Genomic DNA, 24,743 nt, shown 5'->3' on the forward strand with positions numbered 1-24,743 from the left:
TACAGAGAACCACATCACTCTATATAAAAGCATATAAGATATCAACGGATACACACTCGAGAGTCAAAACAATGAAAAAAAATATGCTGTTGTCCTAGCCCTAATGATGACCTGGTAAATATCTGTACCTGATGTTTCCAAGCTAATCAAAAACCTTGATTTCAGTAAAGCAATTGGTCCCGACGGCATTCCAATTATAGTGCTGAAAAAGCTTCAACCAGAATTAGCTTCCATATTTACAAAGCTGTTTAAGCATTGTCTTTAGGAGAATTGCTTCTCAACACCCTGGAAAGCCTTATTAGTATGCTATGTATTTAAGAATTCAGGTGATCGGTCATCTCCCTCTCAGTACAGACCAATCAGTCTCCTGTGTATCAAGAGTAAGTTGCTGGAATCTGTGTTAAATAGAGAAGTGGTCAACCATCTCCGCAAAGATAACCTCCTCAGAGACATGCAATATGGTTTCCATTCTGTTAGATCTACAACAGATATGCTAACAGTTATATCTGATAGAATTAGTGAATCTCTCAACGGAGACTTCCTTTCTAGGTCAATTGCCCTTGACATATAAAAGGCCTTTGATAGGACATGGCATAAAGGTCTAATCCACAAAAATCTCCAGCTACAGTATAGCTGGAAATGTCTTTTGAATTATTAAATCATTTCTCTCTGATAGGTTCATAAGAATAGTGGTTAATGGGCAGAAATCAGAAGCTCACAGTATTAATGCTGGAGCCCCTCAGAAGTCCATCTTGGGCTCAACTCTCTTCCTGATCTACATCATTGATCTCTCAAATTACATCCTCACATCATTTGTAGACATTTATGCTGACAACACTACCATCTATGGCAACACTTCAAATGACCAAGTTCTTTCTGATTCTCTCTCCTCTGATCTTGAGTAGGTGGCTGGTTAATTTTAATGCATCTAAAACGAAGCTTCTTTCTTAACATCAGCAATGCTCTGATCCCCGTCTGGCATCAATTGAAGTGAATAGCTCTCCTCTTTGGAAGGTTCCATGTTTTGACAAGCTTCTGGCTCTGACCTTTACTCCTGATATGAAATAAAACACTTACATCAAATCCATTACTAAGTTCACTGGAAAAATGGTGGAATCCTTCTACCATTCCAGTAGATATCTGTGGGAACATGATGAGAATTAGCAGCGAACTGGATGTTAATGCATCCACCATGAGAGACAAAATGAAAAATCGTCTTTTGCACATGGCTCCACACATCGCTTCCACTTGGAAAGAAAAAAATAAGATAACCACAAAATAATTATCGACCAATGGCAGAGCTCCACACCTAAAATAAACACCTCAAATATCACAGTCGCTGGGAGCCAGTTTGCCACTATAAAAATGAGGGATTTGAGGGAACCGAAAACGAGGGAAGAGGAGATTCGCCCTGCTGCGTCAGTGAACGCACGGGACGGATTCTCCCACCCGACCTAAAGAGATGAAGAAGAAAAAGAAATAAGGCACCAGTGAACTGAAGCCGACTACGCTCTCATGTTATGGGCTAAACGCCTTCAATTCTAAACAATGCCTAATTCACACAAACCAAAGAAGAGAGGAGGAAAAAGAAGACGAAGACGCCGGGCTGCTAGCTGCTGATGAAAAAGTCACTCGCTTTCCAGTTACAAGCCAGGACACACATCACCAACAGCAGGATGACCGGCCTACCCTAACCATCTCCATCGTCCAAAAGATAAGTTACATTTTACGAACATTCATTCCTTGTCAATTCACACATACCTACAAACAGTTTACGAACATTCATTCCTTGTCAATTCATACACACCTACAAACATTTTGCGAACATTCATTCCTTGTCAATTCACACATACCTACAAACATTTTACGAACATTCATTCCTTGTCAATTCATACATACCTACAAACATTTTACGAACATTCATTCCTTGTCAATTCATACATACCTACAAACATTTTGCGAACATTCATTCCTTGTCAATTCACACATACCTACAAACATTTTACGAACATTCATTCCTTGTCAATTCACACATACCTACAAACATTTTACGAACATTCATTCCTTGTCAATTCATACATACCTACAAACATTTTGCGAACATTCATCTCCTTGTCAATTCACACATACCTACAAACATTTTACGAACATTCATTCCTTGTCAATTCATACATACCTACAAACATTTTGCGAACATTCATCTCCTTCGTTAAATCACATTCCATCCTATGAACACTTTGCCTCCCCTAATACAAGTTGTTAGTAGTAAATAAAATCGGTTCTCAACCTTCAACATTCGTCTCTCTTTAATTATATGGAGTCAGAATCTACACACTTCCAATGTTGTTCATTTCATGTATTCTTGGTTGTGGCCTCTATGGCATCCTTTCCCACCCCTAATTCTTTCATAAAAACCTTGAGGCCATATATCTCACTGCTGATGCAATTCTCTACCTATATAAGAGCCCGGTACAGCCAAGGATGGAGTACTGTTGCCACATCTGGGCAGGAGCTGCTAGAAGCATTTTATCTGCCTTAACAGAGTTCAAAATAGACTTTGTAACCTAGTGAGTGATGCCCTTTTCTCTTCCCAACAGCCTCTTTCTCACAGAAGAGATGTTGCAAGCCTGTCTCTGATTTATCATTATTTTCATTACAAGTGCTCATCTGAGCTCCAATGTATGGTCCCTCTCTCAGTAAAGTTTCATGAAAAACACACGTCTAGCTGAAACCACTACCAATAATTTCCCCAAGTTTTTATCTGTGCCTAAACTTAAATGTAGATTTCATGAACAAAGCTTCCTTTTTAGAACTGCATGCCTGTGAAACTCTTTCCCCCGTTTCCTTACTTTCCAGCTGACTACAATATGGTCGTCTTCAAGTCCAATGTAAACAAGTTCTTGATGAGCCGTTCCTTTAAGTAATCCAAATTTATCAAATTTCCATTAGTAACAATTACTACGATATTGTCCCATTGACTACTGTACACTCATTAAGCCTTATCCTCGAGTGGTCTCTGGGCCTTGATAAGTGGTGACTTCTTTGTAAAAGAAAAACAAATATGAATTTATTAACATTTCTATGAAAATAGTGTCCATTATATTTTAAATATAGGACTGATACAAACAAGGTAAATTCCTAAGTTCTAACAAATGCAGAAAGTAATATTGTGCTACATAGTTCAATACAAATGATAAAATCACATCGTAAGAGATTATTTTCAATTTACTTCTACAGTCCAGCACCTCTTAGTAGACAATGTTCTTCCTTTTCTTGCCCTATTTCTGTCGAATGTTTTCTTTTTTTTACATAACATTTCGCTGACCTCTTCAGTGAAGAACTGCTGCACATCGAAATTACTCAAACCATTACAACAATGATTATATTCTTGTCTGGCCTTTTTAAAGACAAATTGAGCAAATTTGGCCTGTTTTTAAGCAATTTGGCTATCAAAAATTGTATTTGGCCTTTTTTTAAGTGTAATGTACAGACTAACTAAGGGAGGAACAAGTAAAATATCATAAAGTTGACATAAAAGTGGTGTAAAACTATTTTATATGCGAAATTAATTTTAGTAATGCTTGAATGAGTATTCTTCTGATATCATTATAGTTTCTTCCTGAAAACTGAGAAAATAGCTGATATCACTGAACTTATGGGTTTAATATATTTATTGAAGTGTGGAGTTAAATTCCCATTCTTTACTGCATAAATGATTTAAAGTGACTCAAATTTTGTGAGGTTGTGGATTTTATGTAATGTGCTTGTAGCTTTACCGTGTGACTGCAGACCACGAATGACATGGTCGTCTACAAATTGTTATTTAGTGTTATTTAGTGTTATTTTCAATGTTTCAGCCATTGTTATCTCCAATCTTCTTATTGAACTCGAGAATTTTTCTGTCGAACTCAAGAATCTGCATGGAATTTCAAATGGAAAGATTCCGGAGTTCAACAAGATACACCAGAATAAGGTCAAAGGTTACATTGACTGAAACATTGTGCAAATAACAATCAAACGGTTAACAGAATAAAAAAATGCGAAGAATCAATCCTCATCTCAAAAACTGTCATAAATTGTCCTCATGACTTATCAAACTTAGTTCAATCTATTCATAAATTTTCAATCATCTCATATCTTTCATCATTTAACAACCTATTAATCTTGTTAATCCTTATCCTTGAATAGCTTTTAATCTTGATAAATAGGTACTCATTAGTAAAAAAAAAAAAACATCAGCATTTGTTTGAAAATAATTGATTTATAAATGACAACATACATATATGACCTCTATGCACTTTCGGCTTGAAGGTGACTGCCCATTATACCACGCTTATGACATTCTCGAAGCTTTATCATATCTATATGACGTTTATTTGAAATCTATTCAGTACATTCTGAGTTTTTATAAAACAAACAGAAAGACAGGCTGACAGACAGACATTTTTCGTTTGAATGATATTTGTTTTTGCCTATTGAGTACATTACTATGAGACTGCTTCTCTACAGGCTACAACATGGTCGTCTTCAAATCTAATGTCAACAAATACTTGTCATAAACTGTCCTCATAAGTCATCAAATTTTGATACTTTGATACTTATATACATTTTTTATGAAAGATCAACAAAAGATGTTTGCAAAATGTGTTGGAAATCTCTGCAAGAGATATTGCATTGAGGTGGTCGTGAAGGGCAGAAATAGGAAGTTGCTAAGAATTCAGTGTTAAATTGATAGTCAGAAAAAATCTCAATGAAATAAAATAGAATTATCAATCTGCAAATTGGGAGATAAAGAGAATTCATTAATTAATGAAAACACAGGTGTTAAAATGTAAAAAAATTATTATATTAAATATTAAAAAAGTCAGATTCTTAATGTGGCCCCACCAACAAGGTGACAGCGATAAAATCTAATTAAAACAAATACTTATCATGTATCGTTTGCAAAATCAAATTTTGTTCATTCAATTCATCAATTCAATCATATTTGTCATCATTTAACTGGCAATGTAGCAATTTCATTGCAACACTTATTTTTATAAACAAATTGTTTACATTAACCAGAATCTATAACATAAATGGCAACTGTTTGCATGTATCTATTAGTGTATGTATGTCCGGCTAAAACTCCAAAACGACAAAACAAATATCCACATAGTCAGTATTTTCTTAATCGGCCCTAAACAAATAATATCTAAATATCTGTTTACGGCTTCAAATTGGCTATTTTATTTTGTAATTTTAAAATGTCATGTTAAGAGGAGACTAAGTTTTTTTTTAGTTTATTTTTAAAATTAAAAAAAAATATGCAAGTGAATTGACATCAGTTCCTTTATAATTAACATGAAAAAATTTTCAGAAAAAAAAAACAGTGTGTTGAATTTTCATTGCAAAAAAATCTAAATTTTTTAAAATCAATTCTTTTTAGCTTTTAGAAGTTAAAAAGAATTTGCTAAAAAATAGTTTTAAGTTCTTTATTTGTTTTATTATATTTTTTATTCATTTTTTATGTGTTTTAAAATTTTTCAGCTACCATGGAACTTCCACAGGTTCTGCTAGTAACCTAATTTTCATGGTATTGTTTGATTAGCTCATTTTGCATAATGGTAAGAGTGTTCACTAAAGGCCAGAAGAGCAGAATTCAATCCTTGATAGAGTTTTACAAAAGATTTTTTTTAATGGTACTTGATTCTCTCCAAACAACTCACAACCAATTTCCTTCAACGGAGAAATCCTTGAAAAGGTTCAAAGTTTCAAATACCTGGTTTTTATTATCACTGCAACAGACCAAGGTGAAAAGGATCTTGGCAACTGTATCAACAATGTCCATGTCACCTTTTGCCACCTTCAGACCCGACTCTTGTCCAGAAATTAAATCAGACTCAGTACAAAAATTCAAATATACCAATCTATTCTCCCATAGATGTGAAACCTGGTCAGTACAAGTTTGTGAAGTTTTTGGTCACTAATGTCTACACCGTATCCTTCGAGTTTGTTGGCACCAATTCATCCAAAACGCCATCATCCATTCGCACTGGCGGATATCATCCCTCAAACAGATTCTCCTTTCAAGATATCTCCAATCGTTTGGTCACACTCGGCACCGGCAAACAGATGACTTCATCCATGCCACCATCAACCCAGCCCCACCCCAGGGTTGAAGAAATGACCCGGTGATCAGCTGAAAACCTGGCTCAGCATGGTTGAAGCAAGATGCTGATTTGATCCTGTGTTCTCGCCTCTACAGAGTGCACTGCTGGAACCGCAAATGGCTGGACCTTATATCAACCGCAGCTTCAAACCGGCATGCCTGGGCGGCATCTATACGAAATGTAGAAAATTTAGTTTGAGGAATCGGCTCAACCGACCCATGAATGCTGACAAAACAGCTTTAACCCTGCTTGCTAAAACACTCAGCATTATAAAAGGAAGGATCAAGAGAGAGTGGAATAATCCTGGGAATGGAGTGACGCACCCCCCCCCCACATCTTAGTGTAGCAGCTAATAAAAAAGGGAACCTACGGTCGCCCTCAACTGCAGTCAGCCATTTAGCTTTTTTTTAGCTTGATTATTAAATTATTAAGTGAATATAATAATCATAAAACTATAACTAATTTTGTTAAGATAATGTTGTTGCAGTTGTAGTCATCTTAAAGCTAAAAACTTCAAGATAATAAAAGAAAAAAAATAAAAGAACGATATAAAACCCGTGGTAAAAATAACTTACCGGCAAGGTGCAAAATTCCTTCATCTGTTGTTCGATGACGATTTGGTAATTTTATTTCTCTTAATTTCAAAGCTACAAGACAAAACACAAAAAAGATTCACTGTTAGTTTACGTCCATTCAATCATCATGTTTAACGATGAAACGTCATATAGCATAGTTGATACACCGGTTCTCATTAGATCACCAAAGTTAAGCAATGTTGAGCCTGGTCATTACCAGATGGATGACCATTTGGGAATACTAGGTGATGTATGTAGGAAGACATCAACACATTTCTGCAAGAACCTAAACCTCATCATCTCCTCTGACAGGAATATACATGCGACTGGGGACCATCTCTATGTGTGCGGGTGTATCCTCCATGATACTTCCTCCTTCAAAGGAAGTTGGTTCAACCCACTGAGTTATGGCCATTTAATCTGCATATTTAGAAGAAAGTGATGGGCTTTTATCCAGTTTTATGCCAATATTAACAAATTATAATTGCACAACAACTTTAATATGTACTTACCTGTTTGGTTAAAAAAAAGGCTGTACATCAAAATTTATGCAAATTAATTCAGTATTTTTGTTTTTATAAAATAAAATTTTATCAGTAAACGATTTCTAGCCAGTATTATTATAATGACTGCGTTGAATTATGTTTCTTAGCTCCTGATTTAAATATAAGCATAAAATGGCAGACGAGACATTTCACCATTAATATGTGTTTTTTCTTATTCAAAAAAATACTTGATGCATTTGCATATTTTTTTGGTGAAGTGTATAAGTACATAAAATTTTTATGCCATTTTGATTTTTTTTTTCTTTTTTTACAAACATTTTTTATTATTGGGGAATGACTGGATAAGTGCAAGATGTTATTTCAAACCGAAATAGTTCAGTTTTCGTATAAATTGGTTTAGCAACATGCGGTTTGGCATTGATGTGGAGGAGAATTCGGCCTTTTCAGTTGATTAATACTGAGTGTTGTTGTCGAAGTTTCTGATGCATTTCATCCATTTGTTGACAGTATTTCTCCACCATAATGATTTTAACTGCATTCAAAAAACTAATGGATGAAACCGGTCACAGACCACAAAATAGTCAGCATGACCTTCTTTTGGTGCAACTTTGGCTTCTGGAAGTGTCGTGGGGCTTCATCGGTGTTTAGTTTAACCACTGAACCGAATATCGCCGGTTGTCGTAAAGGACCCACTTTTCATCGCAAGTCAGAAGCCGTAAAAGAAGAGACGATGGCACTTCATAACAGCGTTTTTTTGTTGTTGTTCAATTCGTGAGGCACCCATTTATTAAGTTTTTGTCTTTCTAAACACTTGAGTGTTTGGAAATCATTGTATATGTTACGTCTAATTCAGAAGCAAGTTCTCGAAGAGTTGTGCATGGATTGGATTTAACTAAAGTTCTTAATTGATCGTTGTCAACATCCAATGGCCGACCACTACACTTAACATCTTCAAGACTAGTCGCAGTCATGAAATTCAAATTCATTAAACCACCATTGTGCTGTGTGTTCAGTAGTGGTTCCTGAGCCAGATGTTTCGTTGATATCTCAAGCTGTTTACGCAGTTTCTCTACCTAGCTTGAATTGAAATAAGAAACGTGTGCAAATTTACTTTTTCCTGTCTTGTATTCAACGTTCTAAAAAGAAAACAATTGTTTTAAAACGATTGTAATTTAAGCGATAGAGTGAAGAACGTTTTTTAAAATGATATATAAAGTAAAAGTATTTGGATGAAAACTTATTTAAAAATACATCATTTGAAATCAAAATTAAAAATTCCACAAGAACTGTCTTCTCAACGTAACACGACAGCATGTATTAAAATATAATTATGATTCGATTGTATAGTTTTAAATTGTATATTTTAAATATCCAATGTGTTTTTATTGGCAGTCAGTAACAAAGTAAAATTTTAGTAAAAAATATAAAAAAAATAAAACCACTAAAATAATTAAATATCAATCAACTTACATTTAATATGAGTTAAGGCCACAAAGTTTTGCAATGTTAAGTACCAAGTGGATGATCATATGATTTGAGAATACTAAGTGCTGTAAGTCATTTTTTCAGATTAGGATATTACATGTGACTGAGGACCGCACGTGAATTTGATATTCCCTTGAAACTTCCTCCTTTTGCGAAAGTTTTCCCAGGGTGACTACCACAAAATGTATTAAGATATAATTATGATTCGATTGTATACTTTGATATTAATCAACTTACATTTGAGATGAGCTAAGGCTTGGTCGCCCATGATATTCTCCGTGTGAGCAAGGCTCAAGTACCGCAGGTTCGGGTGATTACTCAAAGATCGGATCGACTCAGTATCCACTTTCGTGTGAGAAATGTCTAATGTAATCAGCTGAGTAATTTCCTCCACACCAGGGAGACTTGTCACCTGCAAGAAAGCAAACATTTAAACAAATAAGTTTGGTGCCAGCATCATTACATGTGTTGTCATGATATCAAAAATACTACATCTTCTCTAAAGCTCCCAGGGTAAACATTCACAAAGAAAATGAATTGGAATAAATGTGTTGAAGAAATTGACAAAGCTGCTGGGAGGAAGGTGGGCTCTCTATACCAAGCTAGAAGGCTACTCACACTTTAAAGTATCCTAAATCTCTACAAGGCCACAGTTCGCCTATCCATGGAGTATTGCTTCTGAACAGTTTTCAAAAAAGTATTATCAACTAAACTCCAAGCTCAGTCCCATCACTGAAACGTGGCATCCTTGTGCCTGTTTTTTTTTTTTACATAGGAGTAACCACTTACCAAGGCCCAAAGGCCACTCGAGGATAAGGGTTATTGAGTGTACAGTAGTCAGTGGGATAATATCATAGTAATCGTTAGTGGTGTAAATTTGGTAAATTGGATTACTCAAGAGGACGGTTCATCAAGAATTTGTTTACATTAGACTTGAAGACAACCAAATTGTAGTCAGCTGGAAAACAGACTAATGGGAAAGAGTTCCATAGGAGTTCAGTTCTAAGAAAAAAGCTTTGTTGATGGAATCTACGTTTTGGTTTAGGCACAGATAAAGAGTGGGGAAAATTATTGACAGGGGTTTCAACTAGACGAGTGTTCTTCGTGAAAGTTTGACGAGGGGGGAGCCATACATTGGAGCTCAGATGAGCACTTGCCACAGAAATAACGATAAAGCAGGGACAGGCTTGCAACATCTCTTCTGTAGGAAAAAGGTTGCAGAGAAAAGAAAAGGGCCTCCCCCACTAAGCCACGAATTCTATTTTGAACTCTGTCAAGGCAGAATAAGCTGCTTCTAGCAGCTTATTCTGCCTTGATGTGGCAACAGCAATCCATCCTTGGATGTACTTGGCTTTTATATAGATAGAGAATTGCATCAGCAGTGAGATATCTAGTGGAGCGGTAGAAGGATGCCACCATTTTTCCAGCGACCTTGGCAATAGATTTGATGTACGTGTTCCATTTCAGATCAAAATTTTTTATAAGTATTTCAATGGCAAGTGCTCTGACGAACTTCGAGTACTAATACCCTCTCGACGACAATATCTTTGACAAACCCGACAAGCAGCAAAATCCCACCCCTACACTGTAGAGATCCCTAGATGCTGTAAAGCCTTCTACTTAAATAGCGTTTTCCCTCAGACTGCTGCACTTTGGAATTCCCTCCCGGGCCCCTGCTTCCCTGACTATACTAACATGCAGAAATTCAAGTGTAATGTGAACAGGCATCTCGCTGCCTAACTCCATAATAGTATCCCTGCAAATTAGGTCCCAAATAGTAGCTCTCATGACTAAGCGGCCTTGTGCCTTGTTTAAGATGAAACGTCAATAAAAAAATTTTTAAAAACATTTCATTTTAATGGAAATCACTCCAAACAATGCGTGAAGCCACCTAATGTAAGAAGCTAAAAAAGAAGAAAAATATTACTTCAAAGTGAAAAACTAGTCAACGATATGTGTTAGATGGATAGATTATGGCTCAGAAAACAGCAATTCTTCACCCTTTGTCAGAAAAATCTCTCATGGAATGTGAGGACTAAAAGATAAAATAAGGAAAGCAAGAGTTATGTGTTTGTGGAAAGTAAACCCGAGGTCCACTTAGTATTCTCCTAAAAAATACACTTGATGAAAACACTATATTTACTGAGTAGAGATTATTCTGAAAATGAATCAGTTACGCTTTAAAAGTACTTCTGCTTTTTTTTCATTTTATTTCAATCAAAGTACTCAGAAGTCGAGGGATTAATACTTCATCATTGTATGTGATAGATATTCAAGTGTTCCATTAAGTTATTTTACCTTTCGAACATTGAGTAAAAAAACTGAAGAACATTGATTTTCCTCTCACCAATATATATATATATATATATATATATATATGGGTTGAGCATATTGGAGAGTGAAAAAAAAAAACTGCTGCTAGCGTACAAAGCAAAACTCTTTGTATAAACAAATAGAGCCTAGACATTTGGACAATGTTTAACCATTGTAATTTCATATACCCATCTCAACATAACCTAAATAGCGTAATGCTGACTATCGTTTGAATGGTCAAGTTTCAATCCTTGCTTGAGGTAGTTGCTAGTCCAGCTGCATTGAAGAGTTGTGATACAGCGAAACAGTTCTGTATGTGAATGATTATATATAAGTAATGTGTAGACACAGTGTCCTCGAAAAAAAATGGACATCGAGTTCGACTTATCTAAAAACTAAAACTGAAAGAAATCCTGACTCCAGATAAATTTTAAAGATAATTGTTCATAAGGAAAGTTTACTTTGTTCAAACAAAATCCATCTTCTGAACATTTTCAACTCCAACCATCAATTGACTGTGAATAAATGTTCAATACAGATTTCACGCCTCCAAGAATTGGCTATTAACCGATGCTTGGTAATCCACTGAATTATTTCGAAATTGTCAAACAACTTCATGACAATCACAGTTCTGAAAGTTTTTTGAGAAGAGGTATGGTTGTTTAGATTATTCGGATATGTGACAACCATATGTGGAACCACACAAGAATTGTGAGCTAGTGTATGAGTTCAGCCGACTCGCGACGAAAAGCGAACCAGAGACCTTTAGATTGCAATTCAAAAGTTTGCTAATGAACTGCATCCATCTTACCCCAAAGCAACGATTGAGTTTCACCTGATAACTATAAAAAAAACGGGCCGATGAGTCATTCGGGGCCAGTTGAAAGATATTGCTCTGATAACATGTCTGCCGTTACTACATTTCATATTGTGGCGTGTTAGCTCAGTTGGTTAGACCATTAGGTCATTATCTAAACGTTTTAGGTTCGAATCGTGGTGTGAGATGTATTTTTTTTTTTTCGCTTTTTTAAATTTTAATATTGAAGCAGGGTTATTTAAGCCATTTTTCATGTAACGTTCGTTTTTCTGGGTTTTTTTTTTACTTCACTTATTCTTAGGTTTTCATTAACACCCCCCACCACCGACCGACCACACACACCCAAAAACACCCGGGTACCCACCGATTTTTTAAATTTTAATATCGAAACAGGCATATTTAAGCCATTTCTCACATGTTTTTTGGGGGGCGGGGGGGTATTTTTCAGATTTTTTAAAGCAGTTTTAACGTTCGTTTTTCTGTTTTCTTTTTTGTTTTTCAGATTTTTACATTTAACATCGTTCGTTTGCCTTACGTTAGTTTTTTTTTGTGTGTTTTTTATTACCCCAGATTTTTGATCTACAGACTTGATAATTGGTAAATAGGGTATTCAGACTTGTAGGAAACTTTTTAATCGGTTTTCATCCAAAAAAAAAAAGGGTCTGTTAAAGGGTGAATATTGAAAAATTGGTACTTGGGTGGGGCATCAGAGTTTTATCTGTTTGCCAACTGATTCCCGACTGCGCATGCACAAATCGTTCACTTCCTTATGTTAAGAATAAGTAGGTTTGAAAACACTTTTTAAAGATTGTGGCCTGCTGGCCTAATGGTTATTGTACTTGGCTCACTTTTTGGATTAGGTTTTAATCTCAGCCCCAGTATGTTTTTCTCTTACAAGAAATGAACTGTTTGGAAAAAATATAATACTTGTATGCACATGTCTCAGTTTATTTCCGTTTTTACTATTTTGAATACAATATAACAATCAATAGAGGATTGGCTCTAATAATAATAAATACGAAATCTGCATAAATTAAATATTATGAGTATTTTACGACCAGGCTACGCCGGGCAGCCTGCTAGTATATATATACATATATATATATAAGCCTGAGGAATCCTAGCGTGGATGAAATGCTAAATATTCTGTGTAGCTTAATCGTCATATATATTTTATAACTTACTACTTAGCTCTACATACCTATTGAGCACTGTTGAAGTAAATACGTAAAGTTTACGCATAAATTTATACTTTCGTATATTAATTTATATGACTAAACGAAGTAGTTATATACACACACACACATATATATATATATATATATATATATATACATATATATATATATATATATATATATAAAATAAAAAGGAACAAACCGTATTATGTGTTCATCAATGTTTCGTTTTATTTCGAGACTTCCTCGAAATAAAGCCGAAACGTTGCTGAACACATAATACGGTTTGTTCCTTTTCATTTTCTATATTTTGTCGGAATACTATTTCCATTATTTTCATCATATATATATATATATATATATATATATAGGGTGTCTACAAAGTCTGGCTACATTATGTAGCCAGACTTTGTGGAAGCATCCTGTATACATATATATATATATATACATATACATATATATATATATATATATATATATATATACAGGGTGCCCACAAAGTCTGGCTACATAATCTACAGGATGCTTCCACAAAGTCTGGCTACATAATGTAGCCAGACTTTGTGGACACCCTATATATATATATATATATATATATATATATATATATATATATATATATATATATATTTCTTTTATTGGGGGTAAACAGTTACATATGGTCGCTACAAATAGCCATCTGTTTCAGTCAAAGAGACTTCATCAGGCGACCTGGAACCTCACGACGCAAAAGAAAAAATGGAAAATGGGATAGATTAGAGAGAAATTAAAGAAAAATGGAGCTCTTCAAAAAAAGTGGATAAGAAGTTAATAAAGAACTTAAAAAAAAAAAAAGTGGGAAAAAGGGACAGCAAAAAGAAAAGAAAAGATCGCATTTGGGATTTACTTGAAGATATTCAAAACTTTTTACAATAGAAAATAAATTTGAAATAAACTTAAATCTGAATAAACACAAGCATGTCAGTTTAGATAGGTATGCGTATATGTTTATATATTTCTAGACACATGGTTTGTTTACAAATTAACTGATTATTATGAGTTTTGGAACACAGCTGGTCGGGTAATAATGTGGGCTATGTTTAGTTTAATGCAAAAAGAGTCAAAACGGGTGTGGAAGTCCTTCGTGAAAATGCAGATACCTTTAATTTTTGTGAAAGTTTTTTAAAATAGGTATTACACATTAATTAATAAATATTCACCCAATTTAAGGGGCATATGTGCACAAACTTCCATTTGAAAATTCAAATATTTCAGATTTGCATTAAATGAGATCCATAGTAATTAGATGCCAATTAAACAAGATTCCTTAAATTTCAATTTCTTCCTAAGACTTCTTAAGCTTTAGCATGGAATTTTAGAATCAAAACCATGGAATAGATTTTAATCAAAATTAGAATAAGGATTTTAGATACAAGGCTTGGTAATAATATATCTAGATTTAAATTTTTCTATGAGGAGATACAAGTGGTGCAAAAGAGTGTGAAGGATTCATTTTAATTTTACCTGTCCTGGGACGGGTATTCTTCTAGTATCCATATGTTTGTGCATAACTGAACATCTCTAGAAAAGAGACAGTCATTGAAAATGCATTCATAACTTTTTTTTTTTTTCCGCCATCTTCATTTTCGTCTTTCTAATTTATTTTGCACAAAATTCACAAGTTTCCATTTGCGGAATTCTTTATTCGAAAAACTAAAATAAACGAAATCTAAAATATCTACATTAACATCTTGCTTCTGCCTTTTTTGTTTTTTTAATCACTCTAATGGATTACAAGTCGCATTTCCCCAGTGACTCAACCAATGAGAGAGGGAAAGGGGGGGGGGGGATTTAAACAGATGAAAGAAACGAAATCTATCGCCTAATGGAAGTCATCACAATCAAAAGTGCACAAACAGTAAATGAGGCCTTTCCGGCGAATAACTTCTATCAGTACAGCCAGGGAAGCAGGAAACCGGGAGGGAATTCCAAAGTCTAGCAGTTCAAGGGAAGTTTGAATAAAAGGCTTTCCTATATCTTAGGACTTCAAAACAAAAGGGGGGGTGCTGTTTATCGGTTTAACGAAGGGTATTTCTGTCAAAAGCACACAAGTGTTATGAGTTTGTCTAAGCACATTCCATCAAAATATAAAACAGGTACAAGGATGCAATATTACAGCAATGGGATAAGTGTCGGAGTTTGGTTAAGCGTGCAGAACCTATTAGGTTGGAAACTCTTTTTTTCACCCTGTTAAAAGTGTTAAAATTGTTAAAAGTGTTAAAATTGTTAAAAGTGTTAAAATTGTTAAAAGTGTTAAAATTGTTAAAGGTGTTAAAATTGTTAAAAGTGTTAAAATTGTTAAAATCGTTAAAAGTGTTAAAATTGTTAAAATCGTTAAAAGTGTTAAAATTGTTAAAAGTGTTAAAATTGTTAAAAGTGTTAAAATTGTTAAAAGTGTTAAAATTGTTAAAATTGTTAAAATTGTTAAAAGTGTTAAAATTGTTAAAAGTGTTAAAATTGTTAAAAGTGTTAAAATTGTTAAAGGTGTTAAAATCGTTAAAAGTGTTAAAATTGTTAAAATTGTTAAAATTGTTAAAAGTGTTAAAATTGTTAAAAGTGTTAAAATTGTTAAAAGTGTTAAAATTGTTAAAATTGTTAAAATTGTTAAAAGTAAAATTGTTAAAAGTGTTAAAATTGTTAAAAGTGTTAAAATTGTTAAAATTGTTAAAAGTGTTAAAATTGTTAAAAGTGTTAAAATTGTTAAAGGTGTTAAAATCGTTAAAAGTGTTAAAATTGTTAAAATTGTTAAAAGTGTTAAAAGTGATGAAAAAAACAAATGTTAGGCGACGGTGTAGCTGATTTGTAGTTTCTATTTGGATAGTCATATCATTCGAAATTTCCATCAAGAAAATCCTCAGAATTTTATGTCAGTAACATCTCTTTTCTGCTCCTCTTGTTCTTAATGTGGCATTCATCCTGGCTTGAACTAGCTTCCACCTCCACCTGCACAGCATTTCTGGCCACAGCAACTCACACATGACAACCTACTAAGATAGAAAGCTTTCTTCCATCAGCGAAGGCCATAAATTTGTAAGCTTAAGATTTTGCAGAGGTTCTTCATGATAACAATTGACCATGTTTTCAGTTTCACACCAACACATTTGCATCAACTGGGTAGCAGATGCAGGAGGAGGATATCTCGGATCGATTAACCTGTTTAGCAACAGGTAGAAGTTCAAACTACCAAAGACAAGAACACAAGAGTTGACGTAGATTCATTACAAATACTTTATCAATACAACAGCAGTGTGGAATGCTATGAACTTATTTGTATTTGTTTTTGCATTCACTTCAGAGTCGTTGAGCCGGCTTGCCGGCTTCATCCAAAGAATTTACCACATCCCAAGCGAATGCTGATCAAGTGCAATAGTCCATCGTAATAGCAGATTTGAGGGTTAGCAAATTACAGTTCCAGCAGTGAACCGCATAGAGGTGATGGATCAGGACCAGCTCAATATTCTGTTTCACTTTTCTGGGCCAAATTTTTAGATGACATCCATTTTTTTCAACCATGAGGACGGGGCTAGTTCAACCATGAGGAGGGGCTAGTTCAACCATGAGGAGGGGCTAGTTCAATGGTTTTGTGAGTTAAATCAAGATGTCTAGAGAGGAGAGCTTGCTACAGAGAACATATATTGTAATGGAAATGAACAAATCTATATATCTATAAAAGTGAGAATGTGTGTGTGAGGACACTTCAACAAATTTTTTATCTACAAATTTGAAATTAGCTATAAAGGGTATTCATACATGTGAAAAAACTTTTTAATCGATTTTTATCCGGAAAAAAGGGGGTTGTTAAGGGGTCAACATTGAAAAATTGATACGTGGGGCTCATCCAGTTTTTATATTTGTCAACTTTCATGTGCATGCGTGAATCGTTCACATGACAAATTACTTATGTTAAGAATAAGTAGGTTTGAAAACGCTTATTAAAGATCGTGTCACGCTGGCCTAATGGTTATCGTACTTGACTCACTGTCTTTAGGTTTTGGTTTTGATCTCAGCTTGAGTATTTTTTTTTACTTACAAGAAGTGAACTGTTTAGAAAAACATAATACTCGTATGCACATGTCTCAGCTTTTTTTTTTTTTTAAAAGGAATTTAACATTACATTTAATACCTACAGTATTTCTGTTTATAATAAATAAGAATTCTGCATTAATTGAAATATTATATTTATGCATATTTTATGACCGGGCAACTCCAGGCGGCCTGCTAGTAATGCTATAAAGAGCATTGTTGTTGCATATTTCAACTTTACGTTGGTCTGTAACCGTCAGATATACGGCTTTTGGTGACTGCATACCCTAGAAACATTTTCCTCTCTCGTCTCCATAACTGAAGTTAATATAACAGTAAACTTTGAATGGTCAAATTTATTATGTTGATAATTTATGAAGCAACTCACCACCTAGCTTGTGATGACCATTGTAGAAATAATATTCTTTTTTAATATTGTTATTTGTTGTAATAAATTAATTTCAACATAGATTCACATTGTTTAATTACGAGTAGTGGCATTTATCAAAAGAGCAACAGCAATAACTTGGCACTATTGGGTATTATAATCCAGATTTCTGCAAATGTCTGCTCGGGTTTGTCCGACACCTGACGTAAATCACCAGAATATGTCGAGTGCCACCAAACAAATTTTTAAGATGCTAGGAAAATTTTTAAGATGCTAGGAAACAGAAAATAATATTCACAGGATACGAATCACCATTTTTAAAAAATGGAAACCAAAAACAGAAACAGATAATAATATTCACGGGATACGAATCACCATTTTTAAAAAATGAAAAACAGAAACAGAAAATAATATTCACGGGACACAAATCACAATTTTAAAAAATGAAAAACAAAAACAGAAACTGAAAATAATATTCACGGGATACAAATCACAATTTTTTAAAAATGAAAAACAGAAACTGAAAATAATATTCACGGGACACAAATCACAATTTTAAAAAAATGAAAAACAGAAACAGAAAATAATATTCACGGGATACAAATCACAATTTTTAAAAAATGAAAACCAAAAAAAAAATATAACCACAACCTACCAATAAGTTTTTCGAATGAATATTGTTTTATTGATTGATTGATTTATTTATTGATTATTGATTTTTTGTTTTAAATAAGTAAAAACTTTTCTTTTTTTTTTATGTGATCAAAAACTAAATTTTTTATGGGAGGTGATTAAGGTTAGGGTCAGTTTCTTCAATCACCAATGGTATGTTCCGAGCCCAACCCACTTCAGATGTTTTTTGTTTCAGATGTTCTGCGTCTCATTTCAAATGTTATCAGTACTTTACGAATTGCTCAAACAGCTGTACTAACTTGTCGAGCATGATCAGATTAATTGCCGTGTGCTGCTTCATTTTTTTTTTTTATTACATTTTCACCCCAAAGAAGGCACATTGCCACATTGCTACTATCAAGGACATGAGCTACTATGTAGGGAGTTCGGCAGCAAGATGTTGGTTCACATTACACGTGAACTTCTGCATGTCAGTACAGTTGGGGAAGCAGGAACCCAAAAGGGAATTCCAAAGTCTAGCGGTTCTGGGGAAGAAACTACTGGAGTAGAAAGCTCTCTTACATCTAGGGATCTTTACTATGAAGGGGTGGGATTTAGCTGCTTGTCAGGTTTGTCAACGGTATTTACATCGTGGGGGCACAAGTGCTTGCAGTTCGTCAGAGCATTCATCATTAAAATACTTGTAGAACAGGTAGAGGGATGCAACATTTCGTCGATGGGACAGAGGCTGAAGCTTAGATGACAGTTCAGGACCTATCAGGTTGGAGACTCTCTTTTGGACCTTGTCTAGGAGTGAGAGACTAGTAGCAGATGCACCAGCCCAAATATGACAACGATACTCCATGCATGGGCGAATGGTGGCCTTATAGAGGTACAGGATACTTTCGGGCATTAGTAGCTTTCTAGCATAGAGAGAGCCTACCTTCCTTGCAGCGGTCCTGGCAATGCTCTCAATGTAATTGTTCTAACTCATGTTTCCTGCGAACGTTAGGCCGAGGAGCTTAAAAGAAGTACTTTCAATTAATGAATCTTTGGTCATTGCTGTAGGTGGTAGAGAAGGTTTCTTGTAATTATTGAAGGGAACAAGTTTAGTCTTGGCAGCATTGAACATGACCAACCATTTTTGTCTCGATTCCACTACAGATTGGAGATCTCCCTCTAGTGTTTCTGCCATTTCTTTAGAAATGTGTTCATTCATCTTCCTGTCGTGCCTGTTATAGAGTGTGGTGTCATCAGCATAGATACCCATCTCGGAGGCAATTTTGTTGGGGGAGGTCATTTATGAATATTAGGAATAACAGAGGATCAAGGATAGACCCCTGAGGCACTCCCGCATTTTTATCATATTGTTTAGATGTACGACCGTCGAGGACAACCTGAATTTTTCTCTTATCTAAGAAGGATTTAATTATGTTAAGTATTCGTCCATGATTTAAAATCAATAAATAAAAAAGTTCTTTTTCCCAATTTATCAAAAGTCGTCTGCTCAGCTTCTTATTGGCTAATCGTGTTGTTGCATTCTGATTAACTGATCAACTTGACTAATGCTTTACATATTCCGGCAGTTCATGTAGGGATCTGGCCCAGCCCTACCAGACATTTATGAGAATCCGGTTCTCAATATGCCTTAGTGCCAATAAGTTTTATGAAGAAACCCAGGAACTAAACATCTCGACGAAAGTACTATAGAAATCGGTTCAAAACTATGGTGTCGTGTTGATGAGATTTGCTTTCATTTCCATTTTAATGTGACATAGGTCAGTTCAATTGCTGGCGGCACAAAAAGCAAAAGAAAATAAAGAAAATATTTGTTCTCAATCAGAAATTTCAATGGTTTGGATGGAAAATGGTAATTTTAATTCCATAAACACAAAGAATATTTAACTTGTTGTTGTGTTGAAATGTAAAATTTGCATAATATGTAGATTCAGAGAATGAAGAAAGAAATAAGGTAGAGGAAGAAGGGAAGAAGGGGGGAGAAGAGCAAAAGGAGAAGCACAAACAAAGAGGAAGAAAATACAGAAGGGGACGGGGGGAAGGGGGAGTGAAAAGAGTGGAAAAAAGAGAAGAAAAAAGGGAGAAAAGAGAGGAGCAAAAAGAGGACAAAAAGGAGAAAAGGACAGGCAGAAAGAGAGAGTGGAAAAGGAGGAAGAGGAAAGAAAAGGGAAAAAAAAGAGAGCTAAAAAAGAGAGGGACAAAAAAAGAGAAGAGGACAGGGGGAATGAGGGAGTGGAAAAGGGGAGAGGGTGAAGAAGAGAGAGGAGAGGGAAAAGAGATAAAGCAAAAAGGAGGAAGAGGGAAAGAAGAGCTGGGGAAGAGAGGGGGAAGAAGAAATGGAAAGAAGAGATGAGGAAAAGGAGAGGGAGAATAACAGGTGGAAGAAGAGAGTGAAGAAGAAGAGAGAGTGGGGGGGAAGAGAGGGAAAGGATATGAAATGAAGAGAGGGGAAAGAAGGGAGAGAAAAGAGGGGGAGAGGAAGAGGATATGGAGAAAAGAACTGAAACAGAAATTAGAAATTAAAAAGAAGACAAAAAATCCTTTGGGAAAAAAGAAAAGGGAAAAACAAAGAGTAAAAAATAATAAAGAAAAAGAGAAAAGTTGGAAATAAGAGAATAAAAAAGAAAATCAAATAGAACAACAGACAAAATTAGCAAGGAAGAGAAAGGGAAGAAAAAAAAACTTTCAAAAAAAATAAATAAATAAAAATCGATGCACAAAAAATAAAGAGAAAAAACTCAAGGGGTCATGTTTTGGGGAATGAATAAAATGAATAAGAAAGCTCAAAATTGTTACAAAGAATTGGAAAAAAACTGCATCAAAAAGCAAAAGTGACAAAAGAAGGGCAGATTGACATTTCAAAAAAGACAATCAGTGCTAAGCAGAATAAATTCAACTTTTTCCTTTTTTGTGGGCCACGGTGGTGGGGTATTATTATAGTCCTATTCCAAGACAACATACCACCTTGGACCCTTCAAGCTTTTTGTATCTTTCAATCTTGAACTGTTTAGGAGTGGGGGAAACACGGTTGTTTCCTGATGAATAGAATTTAATCCACTTCCATTCACAGAAGACAAATCAATAAATGTCGAAAACAAAAGGGAAACAAAAAAAAGGAGATAGAAATATTATTTATAAATATTTTTACAGATAATCATTTCAAGTTACCTCAATATTTTGAAGAAACTTAATTTTAAAATAAACTTTAAAATTTTCACACATGTCTATGAATCTCTATGAAGAAACTTTATATTTTAGTCTGTCAAACTTATTTTGATATGGCAGACTTTTTTTGGTCTGACGGACCTAGTTTTAAAATGGCAAATTTTCTTTACCTAATTTCGAAACGGCACATTTTCTGCCTGTCAAGCTAATGTTGATATGGCACATTTTCTCTGGTCTGCCAAACCTATTTTTGAAACAGCACATTTCTTTGGTCTGTCAAACCTAATTTTGATATGGTATATTTTCTTTACTCTGTCAAACTTCATTTTGAAATGGCACATTTTATTTGGTCTGTCATCTAATTTTGAAATGGCACATTTTCTTTTCACTGTCAACCCTAATTTTGAACAGGAAAAATTTATTCTGACAAACCTAATTTTGAAATGACACATTTTCTTTTGTCTGCTAAAGACAACTTGGAAACAGCACATTTTCTTTTCTCTGTTAAACCTAATTTTTATATGACACATTTTTGGGGGTCTGTCCAGCTAATTTTGGTATGGCACATTTTCTTTTGTCTGACACATGTAACAAAGAATTTGCATCAGGGACAGGACATCCCAAGTGAAGCAAAAATTGTAGCATCTTCAGTTCGAAATACCTACATGACATGTGAAGATCAGATGTTTGATTTGTGAAAGTAAAATTTAAAACATGGATAATTCCACAATTTTTAGAATTTTCTATTACAAGTCAAATTAAAGTTGAGTTAAGCTGAGAAAATCTTTCTCTTTTTTTCTGAAATCTAAGAAAAAACAATCACACTTTTGAACAGTTGCTCATATCTTACTACGGCAGACTGGTTATGGATATGATCTATAAATATACTAGAAAAAAAAAATAAATATACTAGAAAAAATAAATACTTTGAAAGCATTGTAAAGTTTAAAAGAAGTATTTTCAATTAATCAATCTTTAGCCATTGCTATAAGTGGTAGAGAAGGTTTCTTGTAATTATTGAAGGAAACAAGTTTAGTCTTGGCAGCATTGAATGTGACCATCCATTTTTCCCCCATTCCACTACAGATTGGAGGTCATCCTCTAGTGTTTCTCCCACATTTATATCATATTGTTTAGATGTACGACCGTCGAGGACAACATGAATTTTTCTCTTATCTAAGAAGGATTTAATTATGTTAAGTATTCGTCCAGGATTTAAAATTAATAAATAAAAAAAAAATTTTTCCCAATTTATCAAAAGTTATCTGCTCAGCTTCTTATTGGCTAATCGTGTTGTTGCATTCTGATTGACTGATCAACTTGACCAATGCTTTACATATTCCGGCAGTTCATGTAGGTATCTGGTCCAGCCCTACCAGACATTTATGAGAATTCGGTTCCCAATATGCCTTAGTGCCAATAAGTTTTATGAAGAAACCCAGGAACTAAACATCTAGACGAAAGTACTATAGAAATCGGTTCAGAACTATGGAAAGCATTGTAAAATCACAAGGATTTTTGTGCATTCATTTTTCATAACTGACTACGACAACAAAACAAATTGCTGCTATCTGCTATCTACACAACTCCAATTGCTAAATAATCAGCCAGAGATAACAATTGGTGCACTGTAATACTTCACTCACTTCTGTTTAAAATACCATTTCCTTTGCGCCAACATGTTTTTATTTGAAATAGTATTTTTAGATGTTTGCATAAACTAAAACTTATATTAAAGTATAAAAGATCTACATGTTGTTAAGAACTATTACGACTAGGTTTCTCAGGATCAACTCCTATGAACAAAAAACTCATAAGCATGCACGCACACACACACACACACACACACACACACACACACACACACACACACACACACACATATAATTGATCAAGACTGATTTAGACTGTTATGATTTTTTGTATTGTTATCATTAGGTACCTCCAACGTGCACCACAGTTTTAACCCCCTGTATGTAACACGATGTAACTGTAATTAATTTATCATCATCCTAACTTTTTTTACTATTCAAACGAAGAAGCTTCAAATAAACTACTAATATTTTTTTAATTTTTTACAGAATACAAAAATAATGAAAATGCGAGACAAAAATCGTGTTTACATTATCGACGCTTTAAAACAACGTTCCTATATAGTGACGTTTTTTAGCCGATCACACACCTATGTTTTAAAAATCTAGCAAAAATCAAATAAGTCATATTTACCTGAAATTTTCGATATTTATTCATTATTAGATAAACTTACATATTAAAAGTAGGTTTCGTTAAATATATTAGCAGATTTTTTTTTTTAGGTGTTCAAACCCCCACCCCCATATTTCATGTTATGAAACCTGAAAAAAATAAATGTAGGTCGATAAAAATTTCAACATTTTTTTAAGCTGGAAAGATCAAATAAATAAAACATAGTTATATATATATATATATATATATATATATATATATATATATATATAACTATGTTTTATTTATTTGATCTTTCCAGCTTAAAAAAATGTTGAAATTTTTATCGACCTACATTTATTTTTTCAGGTTTCATAACATGAAATATGGGGGTGGGGGTTTGAACACCTAAAAAAAAAAATCTGCTAATATATTTAACGAAACCTATATATATATATATATATATATATATATATATATATATATATATATATATATATATATATATATATATATATAAAATCCCATAATTTTTTTCACTTACCTCAAAGTTGTAAATAAAATTGGACATAAAATCATTAATATTATATTAAAAAAATAAAATGAACAATTTTTCTTGATTTTTTTTTCTCTGTAACATAATTATTTCAATTACAATAAAAAAAACGAATTCTAAAACATAATTATTTTTAAAAAGCTTTAAATGATATTAAGTTCAAATATTACATGATATGAAGTTTAAACCCAATTTTTTATATAACAGGTTTCCAATATTAAAAAAATAGATTCATATAATATATGACTCTTGAGATAATAAAAATTGCAAAAGAAAAATTGACCAAAAAAAAATTTGTTTCGATTTGATTATTTAAAATGAGAGAGGTTGAAATCAAAATTTGCGCTTTTTTTTTTTCAAAAATATACGGAAGCCTGTAAGGACAAGTATTTGTAGATACATGTATCAACAGAACAGGTTAAAATTAATTTTATTGTCTGTCTAGTTCGTTATTAAAAATCTATTTGCTTTACAAAAGGTAAGTCTTATATTATTTTTTATACATTTTTGTTTATTTTTTTTTATTGTATATTTTACTCATTCAGAAATTTCTGATAAATTTATCGTTTTATGTATAAATTTTGAATTCTTTGTGAGTTTTTTTCTTATATCTTCAAATCATTAACACGGACTAGTTGTTTTTTGTAATATATGAGAAATTACTTTTTTGTGAACTTATGCACTTATTTTACCGTTCTAAAATAATAACGATAGTAAAATAACGTTATTTGC

General features: G+C 33.7%; 1 protein-coding gene across 2 annotated transcripts in view; it reads right to left on the bottom strand.

Annotated features, from left to right (window-relative positions):
* Nucleotides 1-24,743, bottom strand: part of LOC145291153 (uncharacterized) — a 318,145-nt gene that overhangs the window by 40,045 nt on the left and 253,357 nt on the right. For both annotated transcript variants that reach the window (XM_080136682.1, XM_080136681.1), the window contains exons 17-18: nucleotides 8,956-9,130; nucleotides 6,728-6,799 (exon numbers count right to left, since the gene is read on the bottom strand). In XM_080136682.1, the coding sequence (XP_079992808.1) occupies nucleotides 6,728-6,799; nucleotides 8,956-9,130 (247 nt within the window). The remainder of the gene's footprint in view (nucleotides 1-6,727; nucleotides 6,800-8,955; nucleotides 9,131-24,743) is intronic.

The sequence above is a fragment of the Euprymna scolopes genome, chromosome 12 (assembly GCF_053919585.1).
Source record: "Euprymna scolopes isolate OS-2025 chromosome 12, ASM5391958v1, whole genome shotgun sequence".
In the NCBI taxonomy this organism is placed as follows: domain Eukaryota; kingdom Metazoa; phylum Mollusca; class Cephalopoda; order Sepiida; family Sepiolidae; genus Euprymna; species Euprymna scolopes.